Source organism: Syngnathus typhle, linkage group LG9 (genome assembly GCF_033458585.1).
Source record: "Syngnathus typhle isolate RoL2023-S1 ecotype Sweden linkage group LG9, RoL_Styp_1.0, whole genome shotgun sequence".
In the NCBI taxonomy this organism is placed as follows: Eukaryota; Metazoa; Chordata; class Actinopteri; order Syngnathiformes; family Syngnathidae; genus Syngnathus; species Syngnathus typhle.
The window spans coordinates 10,095,100-10,111,883 of NC_083746.1; the positions used below are offsets into that span (position 1 = coordinate 10,095,100).

At 42.6% G+C, this 16,784-nt stretch overlaps 1 protein-coding gene and 1 long non-coding RNA gene across 2 annotated transcripts; both read right to left on the reverse strand.

Annotated features, from left to right (window-relative positions):
• Positions 1 to 2,221: 2,221 nt before the first annotated feature.
• dlx1a (distal-less homeobox 1a) lies at positions 2,222 to 5,871 on the reverse strand. The gene is made up of 4 exons (XM_061286939.1): positions 5,332 to 5,871; positions 3,955 to 4,535; positions 3,647 to 3,846; positions 2,222 to 3,224 (listed from the first exon to the last, which is right to left on the reverse strand). The coding sequence occupies exons 2-4, from the start codon at positions 4,463 to 4,465 to the stop codon at positions 2,967 to 2,969; spliced, it is 969 nt and encodes a 322-aa protein (XP_061142923.1). The 5' UTR covers positions 4,466 to 4,535; positions 5,332 to 5,871; the 3' UTR covers positions 2,222 to 2,966.
• An 897-nt stretch (positions 5,872 to 6,768) lies between these two features.
• On the reverse strand, positions 6,769 to 13,894 carry LOC133159684 (uncharacterized). Its single transcript, XR_009715728.1, has 3 exons — positions 12,205 to 13,894; positions 12,062 to 12,132; positions 6,769 to 8,593 (listed from the first exon to the last, which is right to left on the reverse strand). It is a non-coding gene; the product is annotated as an uncharacterized LOC133159684 (long non-coding RNA).
• Positions 13,895 to 16,784: the final 2,890 nt, after the last annotated feature.

Sequence of the window (16,784 nt, forward strand, 5' to 3'; positions counted from 1 at the left end):
TATCAATGCATATAGTTTTCAGCCCAAAGAGTAACTTGACTCATGTATAATTAGATCCGAATTAGCCTGAATTGCGGGATAACTGCTGCTTTAAATTTGCAGCGGCAAAAATTACTCATAATTTCCCCCCCTCCCCACCCAAAGATTACAGAGACCTCGAGTGCACAATGTCATCAGCGTAATGAGGAGTAAACATTTATGCTAATAATCGGCATTTTTCTCCCCATCTGCTATATAAAGGGGAAATAAAGTGGGAGATTTCCCAGTCATATTCGGATCTCTGGAGCACAACATGCACGGGGGACGGATTTTTTCCCCCTTATTTCTATTTTTAAGCTGAAATTGGAATTTAAGCGCTATGGGGAACTCTTGGATGCTTATTCATCCTTAAAAGCTTAAAGGTGGGTTGTACATTTTCCTATCATGCATTTTGAGATCTTAACGTGTTTTTACTTACGATAAGTTGCCATGTATATTATGTATTTTGCGTGCATATCGTACCAAATTGAAGCTTCTCCTTGCACTGACAAGCTTGCATGGAGTCTGCACCTGCAAGCAATTTGCACTGCACGTCCAAAACAGCCAGCCAAGACCCCGCTTGCATATATGGCAGCTCACCTACATTTCCCCCTCCTCTATTTTACACCAGAATTTATTTCAAGGCTCTATCGCTGTCGATCAGCGCTTAAAAGATTCTTCGAGGGACCCCACAAAGCAGGAGAGAGAGAGAGAGAGAGAGAGAGAGAGAGAGAGAGAGAGAGAGAGAGAGAGAGAGAGAGAGAGAGAGAGAGAGAGAGAGAGAGAGAGAGAGAGAGAAGGAGAGAGAGAGAAGGAGAGAGAGAAGGAGAAAGAGAGAAGGGGAGAGAGAAGGAGAGAGAGTGCAAAGGAGGGAGAGAAAAGAAAAATTGCTCATAATTAGCCCAGAGATGGGAAACTGTATTAGAATAAATAAGGGCGAAATGACTGTAATTATGGCGGGTTTGATGGCCTCGGCTCGGTATAATCAAGAAGAGAAAGCAGCGAAATAACGCTGACCCTCTTGGATGTGCAGCTGCGCCTTTCTTGGTGCACAAGAAGAGCAGCCAAATTGACGTTTCGCGCAGCACAACAATACACGGGCTTGCTTCGTGCATGGAGAGAGAAACACGCGAGCGAGGATTGGCGAGGTGGGCGTGGGCACGGTGCTTGGTCCCGCCAGTTTGATGTATGAAAAAGAAACAAAGAAATAGGAAGCGCACAGGAAGAATATAACTCGGTGTATCTTTGCAATATGGTTTTATTTTAATGCATTAGTTATTTTATTTTATTTTTAGTTTTTTCATTTAGACGTATAAGTGCAATTCGGATTTTGATAATATAGTATAAATGATTTGTAAAGTTCATAATTATTAAGATTGTGATAGTATACGTAAAATTATACCATATAAATCTGAATAATATCATGAAAGATGAAATCGTGTTGTAATTGCAACAGGCTGACAAAAATATATAAAAATATATGCATGTATAAATTAAATACAATTCTCAATAAAAATAGATTTTTATATAACACTATTTTTAAAAATTTCTTTTATTTAAATTTTCATGTGCTCCAGTTTATTTTATTTCAGACATATGTAAGGTGTTAATATCAATGGATATTTTTTGCTTGAAAAACAAAATGCATTTTAAACCCTAAATGATTAGGCTGAGTATTTTATCAAATGGCAATGGATGGAAATGGCTTGCGTATTTAGTAAGGAGGATTTTACTTTTCTGTTTATCGCCTGCCAAGTGTGGCTCCGCAAATATTGGAGTATACATAAAGATAACAAAATTATATTTTCATAATCTATATATGGATTCCAAAAAGGCTCAACGTGGGGGGGGGGGGGGTTCCTTATAGTTTTGGGCCTCTTGTCCCCATCTTTTTGCAGCACCTGCTTGCGCATGCAGGAGTAATTATTCAATAAAGCCCGCAACAACCCCCCACCCCACCCCACCCCACGATTGTCTTGAGGTAAAAATTAAAAGAATACGAGTTGTTGAATTAATCCAGATTTTCGTGGCAACCCCCCCCCCCTTTTTTTTAGTGTGCTGACAACATCTGCAGCAGCAACAGCAGCAGCGACACAATAGGCTGCAAGCCAAAAAATATCATAAATCATCTTTTAGCCATTTGCAGTGTTGTCATGCATGTGCACGATGCTTTGTGTCGAAAACAGCGCAGCTCCACACACGGTTCTTCACATAAGTTAAATCATTTTACTGCTTTGTGAAAATGTGCACAGTATGTACATAAAGAGCCAATAAATTAAAGAGATCAATACAAAACTATTTTTTTTCCTGTGGACTAAAACACATGTGGACGAATTACAGCAAGCCTAAAAACCTTTCACAGCCAGTAGAGCACAAAACAATTTGGGTTCATCTATAAAACACAGTGAGAAATGAGCTGCTCGTCCTGTGGGTAGTATTTCTTTTTCACCTCTTCACATAACTTGAAAAGCTTTTGCTCGCGTATAGTGCAGCATAAACAACAGAATGTTGTTTTCTCAATTTAAACACACAAATAGAACACAAGACTGGCCTCAATTGAAGAAGTAAAAAAATCCCAATAATTTAACTTAAATAATAAACAGGTTCATACGATATGCTCTGAATGATAACAGCTATATTTATCGATATAATTTGGTTCAACAAATACTCATGATTGGCCTTGTGATGAATGAAAAGTGATGTCATCATAAATAAACCATGACATTTCTCTCAAATGTGATTTTTAAAAATAAAAAGCAGCCCCCAAAAAAGCGCTTGTGAAAGATTTCATACGTGGAGGTCATCTCTTTCAAGTTTCTTAGCGTCATCTTCATCTGGTTCCGGAATGAGGCGCCCACCACTCGTGAGGGGGGAGCAAACGCCCACGCTCCGAGCTCAAACTTTCCGGGTCCCCGCGCCGTGGCGTGGCGTGCATGGCTGACGTGAGTTCACATGAGCTGGGAGGATTGTTGCATAGACTCCTGGTGTGTACCGGCGTACCACGACGTGTAGGCCGGGATATAGGACCCCGTGGTGGCGCCCACTGACGTCTTCCCACCGATCGGCGAGCTCCAGGCGGGCGCCAGCGTGGGAGACCCGCTAGAGAGTCCGCGGCCTGTGGCCAAGGCGTTAGTGTCAATAGTGCCACCGCCTTGCTTCATCAGTTTCTTGAACTTGGACCTTTTATTTTGGAACCAAATCTTCACCTGCGCGAGGGTTCCGAAAAAAAAGCAGCAGCGTGAGAAAATGGGCGTTGCAACTTAGACGCGCGGAGAACGTCACACACCCGCAAAAAATAAATAAACAAAGTGAGACGGGAAATTAAAACAACTGTCATCAGCAGAAAACGGGAACTATACAAAGGTAAGTGAAAATAAAATAAAATAAAACAATAATTTCTGGAGAAAACGTGTCTGAATAGTGGAATAAAAAAATATGCAATTAAACTTAATTGTGGTCATTAGAACAATAATGGTTTAATTGCACTGCGTAAATATTTGTAACATGCATCGCAATTAAGAATCGGTCAAGAAATATGCAAGCAAAAGCACGCGGATAATAGCGACAAGACTAAAATATGGTGAAAATAAAATGCGTAAAACAAATAAAAATAGAATAAAATACTTGCCTGTGTCTGAGTGAGGCCCAGAGACGCGGCGAGCTCGGCTCTCTCCGGTAAGGCCAAATATTGCGTTTGCTGGAATCTCCTGTTGAGGGCTTGAAGTTGTAAACTGGAGTAGATGGTCCTTGGTTTGCGGATCTTTTTCCCTTTGCCGTTGAATCGGACCTCTCCTCCCTCCACCACAGCGTTCTTGGCACTTTCTGGTGCTGAAATGAAAAATTAATGAATGTACGTGGGTGGGAAAGCGGACTATAATTAACCTCGCAATTGCAAACATCGGTTACGCAATAGGATCAGTTTTTCGACGCACTTACCTGGCTCTTCTAAGCGGGTCTGAGGCAGGGCCGAGCTGTTCTGGTACGTTTGAACCGAGCTGAGGTACGGGCTGTTGGAATGGCTTCCCACAGAGTTGATATAAGGATAGGCTAAGGTTCGGGGGAAGTTCGGGGCCGGGCTGTAGCTGTCGTGCTGTCCGTGGCCTGCAGAATGTAAACAGTGCACGGGGTAGTGTCCGTGGGACATGGAGGACGGAGACATTTGCTGACCGGCGGGCCCGAACTCCATGAAAACGCTTTTTCCTGAGGCGGGACTGTTAAGACTTTCTGGGATCGCTGTCATTGTCATCTCTTCCGGCGGCTCTCGTCCTCCTCCTGCTTTTGTTGTTTGAGTCCAAACCGGGAGGGCTCCCAATTTAAGTCGAACCGCTTTTTTCTCCTTCCATTCATAAGAAAATGCAGTTTGTTCCCGTGAAAAGTCCCAGGTATGATGCTGCGGATCGAGATAAACTCCCCCAAAGGTTTGAATCTGGTACTCATGAATATTCATCCGAGGCGGCCGCTGATTGGTTCATTGGCTGCGAGAGGCGAGCCCATTGGCCCGGCTGCCTTCGAGCGACCTGAGCGAAGAAGACGAGCACACAACCTCAGGGCTTCAAATCTCCGTCATCGGCAGCACAAATGACAATTATCACTTTCACATGAGAATTGGGATTAATGATATTTGTATACAAATTGGATTAAGGTCAGAGCAGCGGATGACGTAACGCTGTTATCGTAACCCGATTCATAACACGCACGTATTCTTATTGTGAGGAAAAATGTCAAACATAATTATTCTTAATTTTTTCAAACGATTTCACAATATTAATAATAGCAATAACTGATGTGAGCTCGTAAAATACAGAAAAAAATGTGCTATACTACGAATCATAACAGGAAAGAGAAAAAAAATAACGTTCAAGCTTGTTAAAACTGCTGACCGCTTTAATGAATGTCATTGTAATTAAAGCTCCCAATGTGCCGTATTAGCATAACACAGAGTTCAATTTTCATAAATAGGCCGGTAATTAGTCACTTGCAATGGCTCGGGGTCTGTTGCACAAGCATAAAGATGAAACAGTATGAATTTAATCTATTAATGCGTTTCATTTATTATTATTTTTGTTATATTTTAACACAACATCCTGTCATGAATTCGCGTGTTAATCCTGCTTCATATTTAAACGCTTCTTTCATCAGTCGTTCTTTTTTTTGCGTGTGTGTGTGGGAGGGGTTGCGGCCAGCCTTCCACAACATAAGCAATTATCCCTGATAATCTGATTTAATTGAATTGACTATTGGCTAAAACACAAAATACAGGATTACACGTAAAAAAAAAAAAACGCACACAGGTTATTAATATTCAGAATTTACCGGGGAGCTCAGAAGAAGCTGCAGATGAAGCCACACGTGTAGTCTGCGTTTGTTTGCATGCGAAGGAGCAAATAATATCCGCCAGGAGTTCGGTTCTTCATTCCGGACTTGTCGTGCAGGCTGCACGGAGCTGATGCAGCGGCAGCCGACTGCTTCCATCTCCACCTGAACAACTCATCAAAGCCAGTTAAATTCCCTCGCTGTCATTAGCAGCCCAATTAACTAATTGGATTGAAATAAAGCAGCGGCAAATCGCAAATGCGAGTGGCGAGCCTGATGTGCACAGATGCCAGTGTGCTGCCTGAACTTGAAGATTCTCTCAAATATAACCAAAACTGGTCCCCTTGCTGCCCACCCCCTCTCCCTAAAATAGGCCAATTTGAAGTGATTTCTCTGGGATTATTACTTTAGGGGGGGAAAATGCTTTAAGACTTGCTCTATCAACAATGATAATGACAGTACAGCCGATAATTATCATCTTCCAGAACAGAGGACAGATTTTTATGGGCACTTGGTGGGTGCGACTGATAACTGTCATTATTTTTCCCACGATTACAGTATCCACGAACTGGAGCTGCTCGCACAACAGAGTGCGAGCAAATGTGAAATAATCAAGTAGTGACACTAATGATAAGAAGGGTAATGAAGACTTTTTTTTTCCCCACGAGAAGAGGGTTTTTTTTTTCACAAGAGAGGGCATTTAGTTGTCAGTGGACTTTCAATCCCTACAAACAACCCGTTTTATGAAAATATATATTTTTTGTTACATTTAAAGACTGAAAATCTTGCAATATCGTACGCCTGGCCAATAATGGGTGATGTCACAGAAATGATCATTAGAAGCGCCTTTTTACAGACTTTCGATTTCAGTTACGTTTGACTAATTAGCCTAAAAAAATCAATCAACAATATTATTAAAACCTTCGAAACATTTTTTTTTACCTCTTCAGAAATGTAAATGGTCAGATTTTACTACTGTGGAATCAATAAAGATAACATTATCATACAAAGTGGCATTTTAATAAAAAAAAAACACATTATCGGTGTAATTTTTGTACAACAGCAAATGTTTAAATTCTGGATCTCAAAAGGATATTTTAGCTTAAAAATATAGAATTTACAGATGATTTAGGCAAATCCTAAAGCTTAGTTCAAAAGCTTTCTGCTTTTATTTTAAAATATTTTAAGACATGACCACCAGTGTGATTAACAAAAAAAAAAAATCCTCTACACGTGGCTAGCGGCAGGATTCATTATAAATGAAGTAGCTCGGTGGCTGAAGGGGCTTTAACACCTGCTGCTCTTCACCTGAGGAGAGAGAGGCATGAGAGGTGGAGGTGCTGGAAGGAGAGAGAGAGAGAGGAGAGGCCAAGATGTCACAGACTTCATTTGAATGCAATGATGGAGCCCCCCCACCCCAACCCCACTTACCCCGCCTCCCTTTTGCCCTTAACCACCTTCCCTCCAAAGCCACATTTGAACAGCCACTAAATAGTATTCTGACCAACAGGCCACGCAGCTCCCTGCCAAGCGTGTGATTAATTACTGCAAGCTTTTCCTCCCCTCGTTCAAACAGGCTCGTTTATTCACTGCTTACTTTGTAATTGAATTGAACTGTATTATTTGGATTGAAGCACATTTTTTCCCATGATTATTCCACATGATGGCTTTTCTTTTTATTTCATTCTCCAAGTGGGTTAAACAAATGGAATAATAGCTTTTTTATTTTTTGCTTTTTGTTATTCCAGTCGTTTTGCTCCCATCCTGTAATTTCAGGCGCCAGTGAGCCAAAGTAGATGCGACATAATTAACTGGATTCAGTGTCTATTTTCATGTTCAATGTGGCGGCAAAATGTGAAATTGATTTGCTTTGTGCCTACAACAGACAGAAAAAAAAAAGAGGAATTGGATTGCTGAATGATTGTTATGAGGACCAAATAAAATTCACATGATAGATTTTTTTTTCTTATCAAAAAAACAACATTTTCTTGTGTAGTTAATTGAATTTTTTTATTTTGACTCAAAGGTGTAACAAATGATCAATACTGATTGGGAGTTATACAGAAGTGCTACAAAACAGCATATAAAGTTGGACAGTATTTTCATTTCACTTGATGTCTTATTTTTTTCAACAAAGTGTAGGTGAGATTGCACAATTTTGGTATTTCATAACATTTTCTATCTGGAACAGATAAAAAAAAAAATATGACTCATAATTGAGATCCCAGGAAACTCAAGTCCATTAGACTCACATTACGTGATACCATTTTATTATCCATTACGATACGGCTTTGTATTATTCAGCACAGACAAAAAGCTGAATGGATGTTTGTTAACCTGGAGTTTCTCACCTTAGTATTAAAATGCAACTAGATATAAAATCCATATTCCATTTATTTTTGTCGTATTCCAAGCAACTGTATTCACAGGTCAGAGTGTGCAAAGGCCTTCAGCGAGCCGGGAGAAATGACCACCCCCCCTTCCCCCCTATTACAGCAGCAGCAGGGGTCAGGCCAGCATCCCAGCTGCTTGAAATGGGCTGCAAAATGACCAATTACCCCAGCCAAGTCCGGGCGAGGAAGGAATTTGAAAAATATAGCTTTTGACTTAATTCAACTTAACTGTAAAATGAAACAAGACATCGAGCCCACTTTGTCTTCAAGTTAACAGCTAGGGCATTTTTTTGGACGTTTTAGGTTAGGATACAAACGAGAAAAAAAAAAAAAAAAGAACCTCTTATTGAATTAGCTGCCCGCAAATGAACCGACATGCAAATTTGCCAATTAAGCCATTTGTCTGCGGAGGGCCGGCCTGCTTGACATTCAGCTGCGGCTGCAGCGCCTTTAGTCCGCAAGTCCCTCATTTTACTTTTTGTTCCGAGTTAAGTCTGCAACAAAGACAGGAAGGAGGTCAGCACTCAGCCAACACCTGAATGCGCCTCTCCTTTGGCTGCTCCCCTTGATCCCCACAGTCTGTGCCTATCATTAGGCCTAATGACGGAAAATTGTCATGTTGATACAAGTCTTGCTCTCCCCCTCTCGTCTTTGTATAAGTAGACGGTGGAAGCTCCATTTGAAACAAAGTTCTTTGTGACTAAAAGGCATGGATGTTGCATTTGTACTCAGGCGGGGCAGGGAGGGGAAGAGAAAAAGAGGCCGTCCATGCTCTTTCCATAGCCGGGTATAATTATTCATACTGTGACCTTAATGATGCGCTCTGTTCATTCTGCATCTCATCCACGCGGCAGACCCTCAGCGGAGCCCTGTGTCAGGGAATATGAAAAACCCATATAATGAAACCATTTTGGCTGATGGAAAAAAAAAAAAAAGGAGGTCTGCCGAAGCTGCACTTGCTACAAAGGCGGCTCAATTATATGAGTAATTGTGATAATTTTCCCTCCATTCACTTCTTTATGTGCAAGGTAAAAAAAAAAAAAAACAGATGCTGAAAGGGAAATTACTCAGACAATGCATAATCGCGTGAAATGGTCACAACAGAAAAGAAGAGGGGGTGGAAGATGACTGCAAGAAAGTAGGGCCTATAAATAGGGATGGGGGGCAGTTAAATGCACCCTCAGAAGCTCACAGACACAAACAAATAGCTCGTGTGAATGGATAAAAAAAAAAATGGTTCAATGGGAGAAAAAAACAAATGGGGTAAGAGCAGAAACATACATATGCAGCTGCCTGAAAATTAAATTCCTTTTGAAAAATTTCAGCCTCTGAAAATGCACCCTCCATCTTCATCCTTGGCTATCATTTGTTGTTCTCTGACAGGAAAAGGATAATTACCCTCTCTCCCTGGCAAGAGGACTGACATGTCCTTTCCACGCCCGGCAGACAGCTTGAAGAATCATTTGAAACCTTTTTTCTTTATGTCGAAACGTGTGTTTTTTTCTATATCGCAGAGTGCATTAAAACGGCGAGAGTCGGTATACGTTTAAATGCGACATTTTTGCAATTATCAGCCTTCTCAGTCCTTTAAAAAAAAACTATGATATGAATTAAAATTCCAATTTGGCTGAAAACAAAAATTTCCATCAGACATGACAAGGGCAGCTTGACAGACCAAAGTTATCTGCTTGAAATAATGAATTAGAATAAGCAGGGAGGAGGGAAAATTAATCAGCGTTATTGCACAAACATTGGGCATAAAAAAAAAATGATAAGAAAGAAACTAGAGAAATAGACAACAAAATGGTTGGGCTAAGAAAGAAATTGTAAATACCCAAAGATAAGTCAGTGACATCACTTCCACCTATTGACCATCTCTGCGGAGGCCATTCGGGAATCTTCCCCAAATTCCCAATGGCCACCGCACTCTTGTAAGACTTGCTTTCATGACAAACACGAAGATTCCCCAAAAATTGACCAAATGGTATGGTATAAACCAGTCAAACCAGCAAGACTTAGCTGATATGACCAGCCAGGGACACTGGTGGACGCCACTTTCAATTACATAGCAGCAGTAGCGGCGCTATAGAGAAAGCTAAACCCAGGCTGTCAGAGATTTTAATAAAAGTAGAGAACACTGCCCGGGAAAAGTGTGGCTGTCTCAATAGAGTGATACAGACAGAGCAGGGCTGTCAATGGAGCCCCTAATGACAGAGTACGATAATGACAGGCCCCGGCTAAAATCAGCAGGAAGAGGAAGATCAATCTGCTGCCAGAGAGGGAGGGATGCAAGGAGGGGAACAAAAACGGCGAGCTCTTTCTTTTCTATTTTCTCCGTTTTATCTCATCTGATGCATACGTCTTCCTCTGCAGCTGCCTCGCATGGTGGCGGGGCCAGCCCTGCGTTAAGCACACGGGCGGATCAATAGCAATTACAAGTCCCTCACAGCCTGACGCATCACCGCGGCACAGTTGACATTTCACTCAGGACGCATTGATCCCCACCACGCACAATATTCCAGCCTCCCAGTCAGGAGTCGGGCCCGAGGTCCGGCTGGAATTGAAAAGCGACCGAGGGGGGGGGCGGTTAAGCGGCGGCTAACCAGCTGCCGGGGTAAACAGCCCGTCATGCGTCCCTCCTTTTCAATCTTCTGCCTTTGCTGACACGGCTGGCGGTCTGAGAGGTAGAATAAGAGGATGAAAGTCTGACCTGGGTGAATTATTCATGTGTGCACTTGAACTGTCTCCCTTGTGTACGCACTTGTCCAATGGTCATGTTGGGGATGTCGTAGAATTCATTTATTGGATGGACTGCTATATTTTGTGTGGGGCCTAACTGCAAAACACTGTCCTAGAAATAATGCTCCATGTGTTTTAAGTAGCAGTTGTTTTAAGGTTTATAAAGATCACAACATTCCCATGATACCGTATCTTAGCATTTAGCTAGCTGATTTTTATTCGATGAACTGATGTGGTTTACTTTTGCTGTTTGAATTTGCGATTGGCTTTTGTTTTAAGCCAAATTGACAGTTAGCTTCAACTGGGAGCAACAAATAAATGATTTAAGTAAGGCCGTTTTAGTGAGTGTCTTCTTTTTTGTTTCCTCAGAGTGATGTTATACGCCATTTCTCAGTGACGCCATTTCTACTGGTGCTGGAACGCAATCAAAGATACATTTCTGCATCTTCAAAATAACATCTTCAATAGCATTTAGCTGCTATACCAGATCAAAAACCTCAGATTCTTTAAGTTGTTTTCACACTAACATCAACAAACAAGCAATTATTCCTGACTGTGACTTCAAGTTTAAATCTCTGCTGATAGCATCTGAGCAACAGGAAGCCTGAGTCAAAAATAAACACGTGGCCCGATTGGGAATTTCAAACAAACCCTGCCTGAATAAAATCACGTTTAAATTCAAATGCAAAACTCAAGAACTTGGGCCAAGAGAGAATTTAGAAGCTTGTCCAGGATCTGGAATACTTCAGTACTTGCATTGTTTGAGACACGCTGGCATCAATGCCACTTTCTGTCTCAGTAAATCAACAACCGGTTGACTAACATACTAATATGGTGCGTCATAATTGCTTGTTGCAATTTTGTTAATTGGCCTTGGTAGAGGTCAGTGCTCTTCTGAGTGACAATTGGTTTACACTTTGCTAAAAAAAGACACATTTGCACAGTAGTGCTGTAATTTCGTTATAATAAACACTCCAAAAACAAAGAATGATTTTTCTCAAGACCTTCAGAAAATAGACGGCTAGAAATGTATCATTTTTCAAAGATCATATCAGATTATACTAATCCTGTGAAATAAAACCTATCTCGGTTAATCTCCAATAACAAAAGAATGAGTTTAACTCCGCTGGATTTAGGTCACAGGTATTCATAATAGCAATACACAACACCTGGCATGACGGAAGCTTCACATTCCACGACTGCTCCTAACGCCATAATTGAATTCTCTGCAGGAGGCCGAAATGTGATCAAATCAATTGTTACCATCTGACTCCGTGTGTGCCACCGGTAGGGATTAAAAATTGTTAACGGATGAACCCACACATGCATAACAGACACAATGCAAGTTTGTGCTCAATTTGAAACTTTAAACTCCACGGACACAGCCGCTGTCATCACAGTGTGAGCTCAGCAAGACTGCAGGGGGGGAGAAAAAAAGTCTACATGAAGATGTGCTCAACAATACGGCCTTTTAACACAGATGGGGGTGGTGGGCGCACCTCTTGTCTCACTTGTGTGACAGAGAGACACTAGACCCCCCCCCCCTCGCCTACCCCCTTCCCCAGGCTGACACAGAATTCCTGCCCATCAACACTCACCTCGCACACCGACTGAGAAAACGTTCCACTCCAGAGCTTGCAGGCAAGTGGCCAAGCAGCATGTTTGATATCTGCAGCGAGACAAAAATGAGTCGGACAAAGTTTGACCGAACCAGAGAATCGTGTGATTAAAAGCAACTCACCAAGTGCAATGTCTCGGGACGCCCGTCAACCTCCAAATGGAAATTAGAATCAAGTTTTGTCGGAGTATCGCCATAAAACAATTAAGATGCCCCATAAACAATTTTCTGAATTTGACCCAATTCTTTTTCCAGTTATAATGTCATATAACTGAGTATGATTCACTAAAAACTCGAGTGCATGAGACACTTCTGACTCTATGTGCTCCATATCTCCGACGACAATCAATTATTATTTTTCTCTTCCAGCTTCACAAGGACAAATGAATGGTTCTGTAGCAACGTCACGAATCATCCCTGCTTGCTTTTATCAGATAAAGACTTAAATTATAAAGCAATTTAATAGAAAATTATGCCCCTAGTTCAATCTTGAAGCTAAGACTGAAAGAACATCTCGTATGCCAGCATCCCGATGAAACTTTGATAAGGGTACGCTCGGGCTAGAATATCTTAATATTATTATAATTTAAGATATTTTAAATACATCTGGGCCAGTGAAAGCTGTACCCCTGTCCTGTTCTTGCTCAGAGGAAACACCTGCGGAGAGCAACACATGTTGGTCCGCCCCACCGTCTTTGCAAGACTGCGACCTTGTTCTCAGTTTTTAACACTTGTAGCTCTGGTTATTGTTTACATGTGACACTAGGGAGAGTGTGACTTAAAGGCATGCAGTGAGTGTTGCTGGCGGGCAGATAAAAAAAAGAAAGAAACACCATGGTATTAGCACTGAATGTTCGTACAAATGGCCCCCTCTGAAAAACTTTGCTCCCACCATGCAAGCATTGTTGAATTAGCCCCAGAGCCAAAGTGTGGACAGCAGCTGGAGTGCAAGAGTCAGCTCTGGTAGTGGTGATAATCAGCAGGGAGGATGTGGCGAAAGAAACCCTCGGGGAGGAGGGTTGGCAGAGAAAGAGAACGGATGAAGGGGGGGGGGGGGGGGTGGCTGTGATCTTACAGGCCCAATCAAGTGGAGACGAGGCCTCATGCAGTGTAACAACACACCAACGTGCCACGGCACTCAACATCTTGGACACAGAGCAGGTCTCTCCCTAACCAACTGCTTAACCCCTTCAGTGTGTGTGTGTGTGTGTTGGGGGCTCCCCTGCCATCAAGCTCTCATCACCACGCACTAATCAGCCTCGCAGACAGCAGCTGCAGGGAGCCTCGCCACCGACCCGAGCTGGAGAGGCCGTTATCCACGTCGACAACAGTAGAGCGCCGCAGAGCGTCTGGACCTAAGCGACTTCCTCCCTTAAGTCCACTTATGGAAAGTACTGCAATGACTACTTGTTAAATTAAGTCAGCTAATGAGATTCTGCAGGTGTACTTGTTCCTGATTTTTAGATGGGATTACAATATGGGCGAAATTTTCCGTCAGAGGTGACAAAAAAAAGCGGTAGGTGCCTGGGCTCTCTCGTTGTCATCCACGAGATAATCAGTGAAGGCTTCGCCTTGCCCAGACTGGGAGGTGAACAAGCGAGTCTTTGAGAAGCCCCTCTGCCAGTTAGACGGAGAGCTCCAGGCCTCTAACCCTCAGGGGTTAACCTCTCAAGCTGCCAAGCAAAATACTGCAAGAGACTTGCAATTATAGAGACAGTCAAAGGCCACATGCAATTTTCAGCGCTATTTACACAGTTAGAAGCCACCCACTAACCCCTCCCCCACCCTCGCAGAATTGCCAAGGATAGGTAGTCAAGATGGTAGAGACAGATGAAGACTTTTAACCTCCTAAAATACAATCATAAATGCAGAAAATGTAAGAAGTAGCCATATATATATATATATATATTTTTTAAATGACCCATGCCTCGGTCCAGGTGAGTGTGGTGTGTATGTAAAATCAAACAGAGGCACCTCCTGGTTGGCCAGTACAGAGGGGTTCTCGGGGGATCACTGAAAAGGGGGGTGGGGGGGGGCACAGGGTGCAAAGGGGCCCCCGCAGCCTCTAACCCACACAGCTGTTTTCCAGGTCCAGAGCCTCTCCAGAGTCTTCCCTGTTTAGGGGACCGGCTGCCCGGGGGCCAATGTGCTCTAATAATAACAACATCAAGCATGAAGGCCTCAGGGTCAGACACAAGCGTGACCCACCCCATCACAGTACCAGACTCTGGACAGGAGCCAGGACTCCAAGACCTGCTGCACCCTGGGAGAGCTGCAATTTCCTATTAAATCCTCAAGACCAATTTTTATCCCCCCCCCCCCCAAAAAACTGACTTAATTCACCCACCAAGTCGCAGTTTAACTTTTTATTGTCTTGGGAAGTTCTACTGCTCTAATTAAAAATATTATTGCTGCATAATAATGTATATTATGTTATGACTCCGCCCTAATCAGCCTCCGTAGCTTTGCCAGCAGTGCACTTAAGGTTTCTCAACGACCTGGACAACGGGGAATACTTGGCCTTAATTAGCGAAGAGCATCTGGCCAACGTCATGGCGTGTCTGTGTGCGTATTTATTTAGTAAACTGGAGCGTAGTAACTGCGGGAGAGCTTCACACACGTGTTGCTGTCGGATTGTGAGTGACACGTATTGTAACAGTGCGTACGTGTTTCCAATCTAGATTTTGGTGTGTGCTTAATGTTTACTGAGCAGTTCTTCTCTTCCAGCAAATGAGACATACAAACACACTAAGCGTTCTGGTGCAGTTTAGAAAAAGAAATTACAGACTATTTAGGGATGTTGTCAAGGAGAGTAAAAATAAATCACTCTTCCACTTCATTTACTTAAGGACCTTGTATTAAAAAAAAAAAGTTTCCTGCTTGTTTGCCCTCTGGCCTCACATTTTTATCACTTCTTGTAATTCAGGAGAAACTAAGATTATTACACAAGAGCGACAAGTCCTCAGTTAAAGGAGAAACCTGTCATCACAAGTTCCCATTTCTGCTGTAGGCCACCCCTCCCTCTCCCCGGGGGTCTTGAGAGAAAGCCAGCCCAGAGTCGCTTTCGGATCAAAAGGACGGTGCCGAAAACGTCAGCAAGCCGATTCGCGCGCGATCGCAGTCGCCATCTCCAACCTGACGAGATTACACAGCGGTTTCCTGTCTCCTTCGAGCTGATAGCATCGGACTGGCTTCTCGCTCCGCTCCAATTCGGCTCGCTCGCAGCCTCAGATAGCACCAATTACATCCTAATGGGGCGGGTTTAATTGGAAAGTACATCGAGTGACTCACATGGTCATCCACGGCTCATTTAAGAGATTAATACACAGGCGGGCCAAACAGTACACTGAAAGTCAGTAAGCAAAAAATCACAAGGCGACTATGTGATGGACTGACTTGACTTTGTGGTTTCTTTATGTTCCATCCACAGCGGGCAGCTCAATTTCGTCTCTCAACACATAATTCAAAGATGTCAAACTTGGTTTCCTTTACAGTGTTTTGGATTTGCTTGTCAGAGCTTCAAAGATTATCTTAAAAAGGGTCCGTTTAGTGGTGAAAGGGGACCGGGTCGGTGCCCCGCTAGCCACGGGGAATGCGGCTATCTAAGGAACACAAAAGAAGAGGGAACATGATAAGAGAAGCAGGCAAATTCTCTCCTGGGAAGATGCTAAAATGCCGCTGCTCCACACAGGTATCGTATTTAGCGGGTCCGTTGGTACGACTGGGCTCCAGTCCAAAGTCCTGACTACTGTCTACAGAAATGCCGGAGGCGCCTAGAAGGCAAAATACCGCAGGTGAAACCAAATATTGTAGTCTAGCTCAATATCGTTGCTTCCATTCACACATTATTAAGTCTTGCCGATGGAATCGTAGTCATCCCTCGCATGATTAAACATGATTGGAGGAGGGGGGATGAAATAAATATGAAAGCGTGAATCTGCCTGGGAACTTCACACACAAATCCACCTCCCATATTTTCACACTGATGCACTATTATAAACAGTTTGTGATGATCAAAAAATATCTGCATTCTTAAAAGAAAATGGAAAAACTCAGTCAATAAATCATATAGGTGAGGCAGTCATAGGTACAATTGGGCAAAATTGGAAAAACTACCCGCAATGCTTGGTAAATGGGGAACTCGTGAGATGAGGCCACTTGTGTTCATGAGTGGGTTCAATCAAGCTGCGTTACAGATGTGAAGAGTTCCAAGGTTTTGTCTTAGTACAAGTGGAAAAGGGGGGGGGGGTAAAATTGACCTAGCAGTCCTTATTTAGCGACAATGTGCTAATAAAGTATGACGGGTATTTCCCGGTGATCAACACAAGGTGGATTGTTAAAGGGACGCAAAGGTTTTCAATTGAACACCATAATAATCGTTAGCGCATGGAGGCACTCCACAATAGTGGCGATTAGAAGTTGCATTAGCCATAAGAGGGTCGCGGAACAAAGTGACATTTTTAGCAGCTACATTAGCAAGCTGGGAAATGCATAGTAAGAACATGGACAGTAACAGAATATTTTGAAAACTGAAAATGATATAGGTACATTTGAAAATTTTTTTTTGCTCATTTGGTTGTTACAATAAGAAAACAGTCTCTAGCTTTTAGCTGCGGAAATTGGTATTGAAAAATGTTTAAGCTAGCTCAGTCCTAAATGAAGGTAAACTAGTATCAGTGAAGAAATGCGCAATGCAAAGCAAC

Coding starts and splice junctions, on each gene's coding strand:
- dlx1a (XM_061286939.1), bottom strand. CDS start 4,465: ATGAATATTCATGAGTACCAGATTCAAACCTTTGGGGGAGTTTATCTC. Junction 3,847..3,954: donor GACCCGCTTAGAAGAGCCAG/GTAAGTGCGTCG, acceptor TTTTCATTTCAG/CACCAGAAAGTGCCAAGAAC. Junction 3,225..3,646: donor TGGGCCTCACTCAGACACAG/GCAAGTATTTTA, acceptor ACCCTCGCGCAG/GTGAAGATTTGGTTCCAAAA.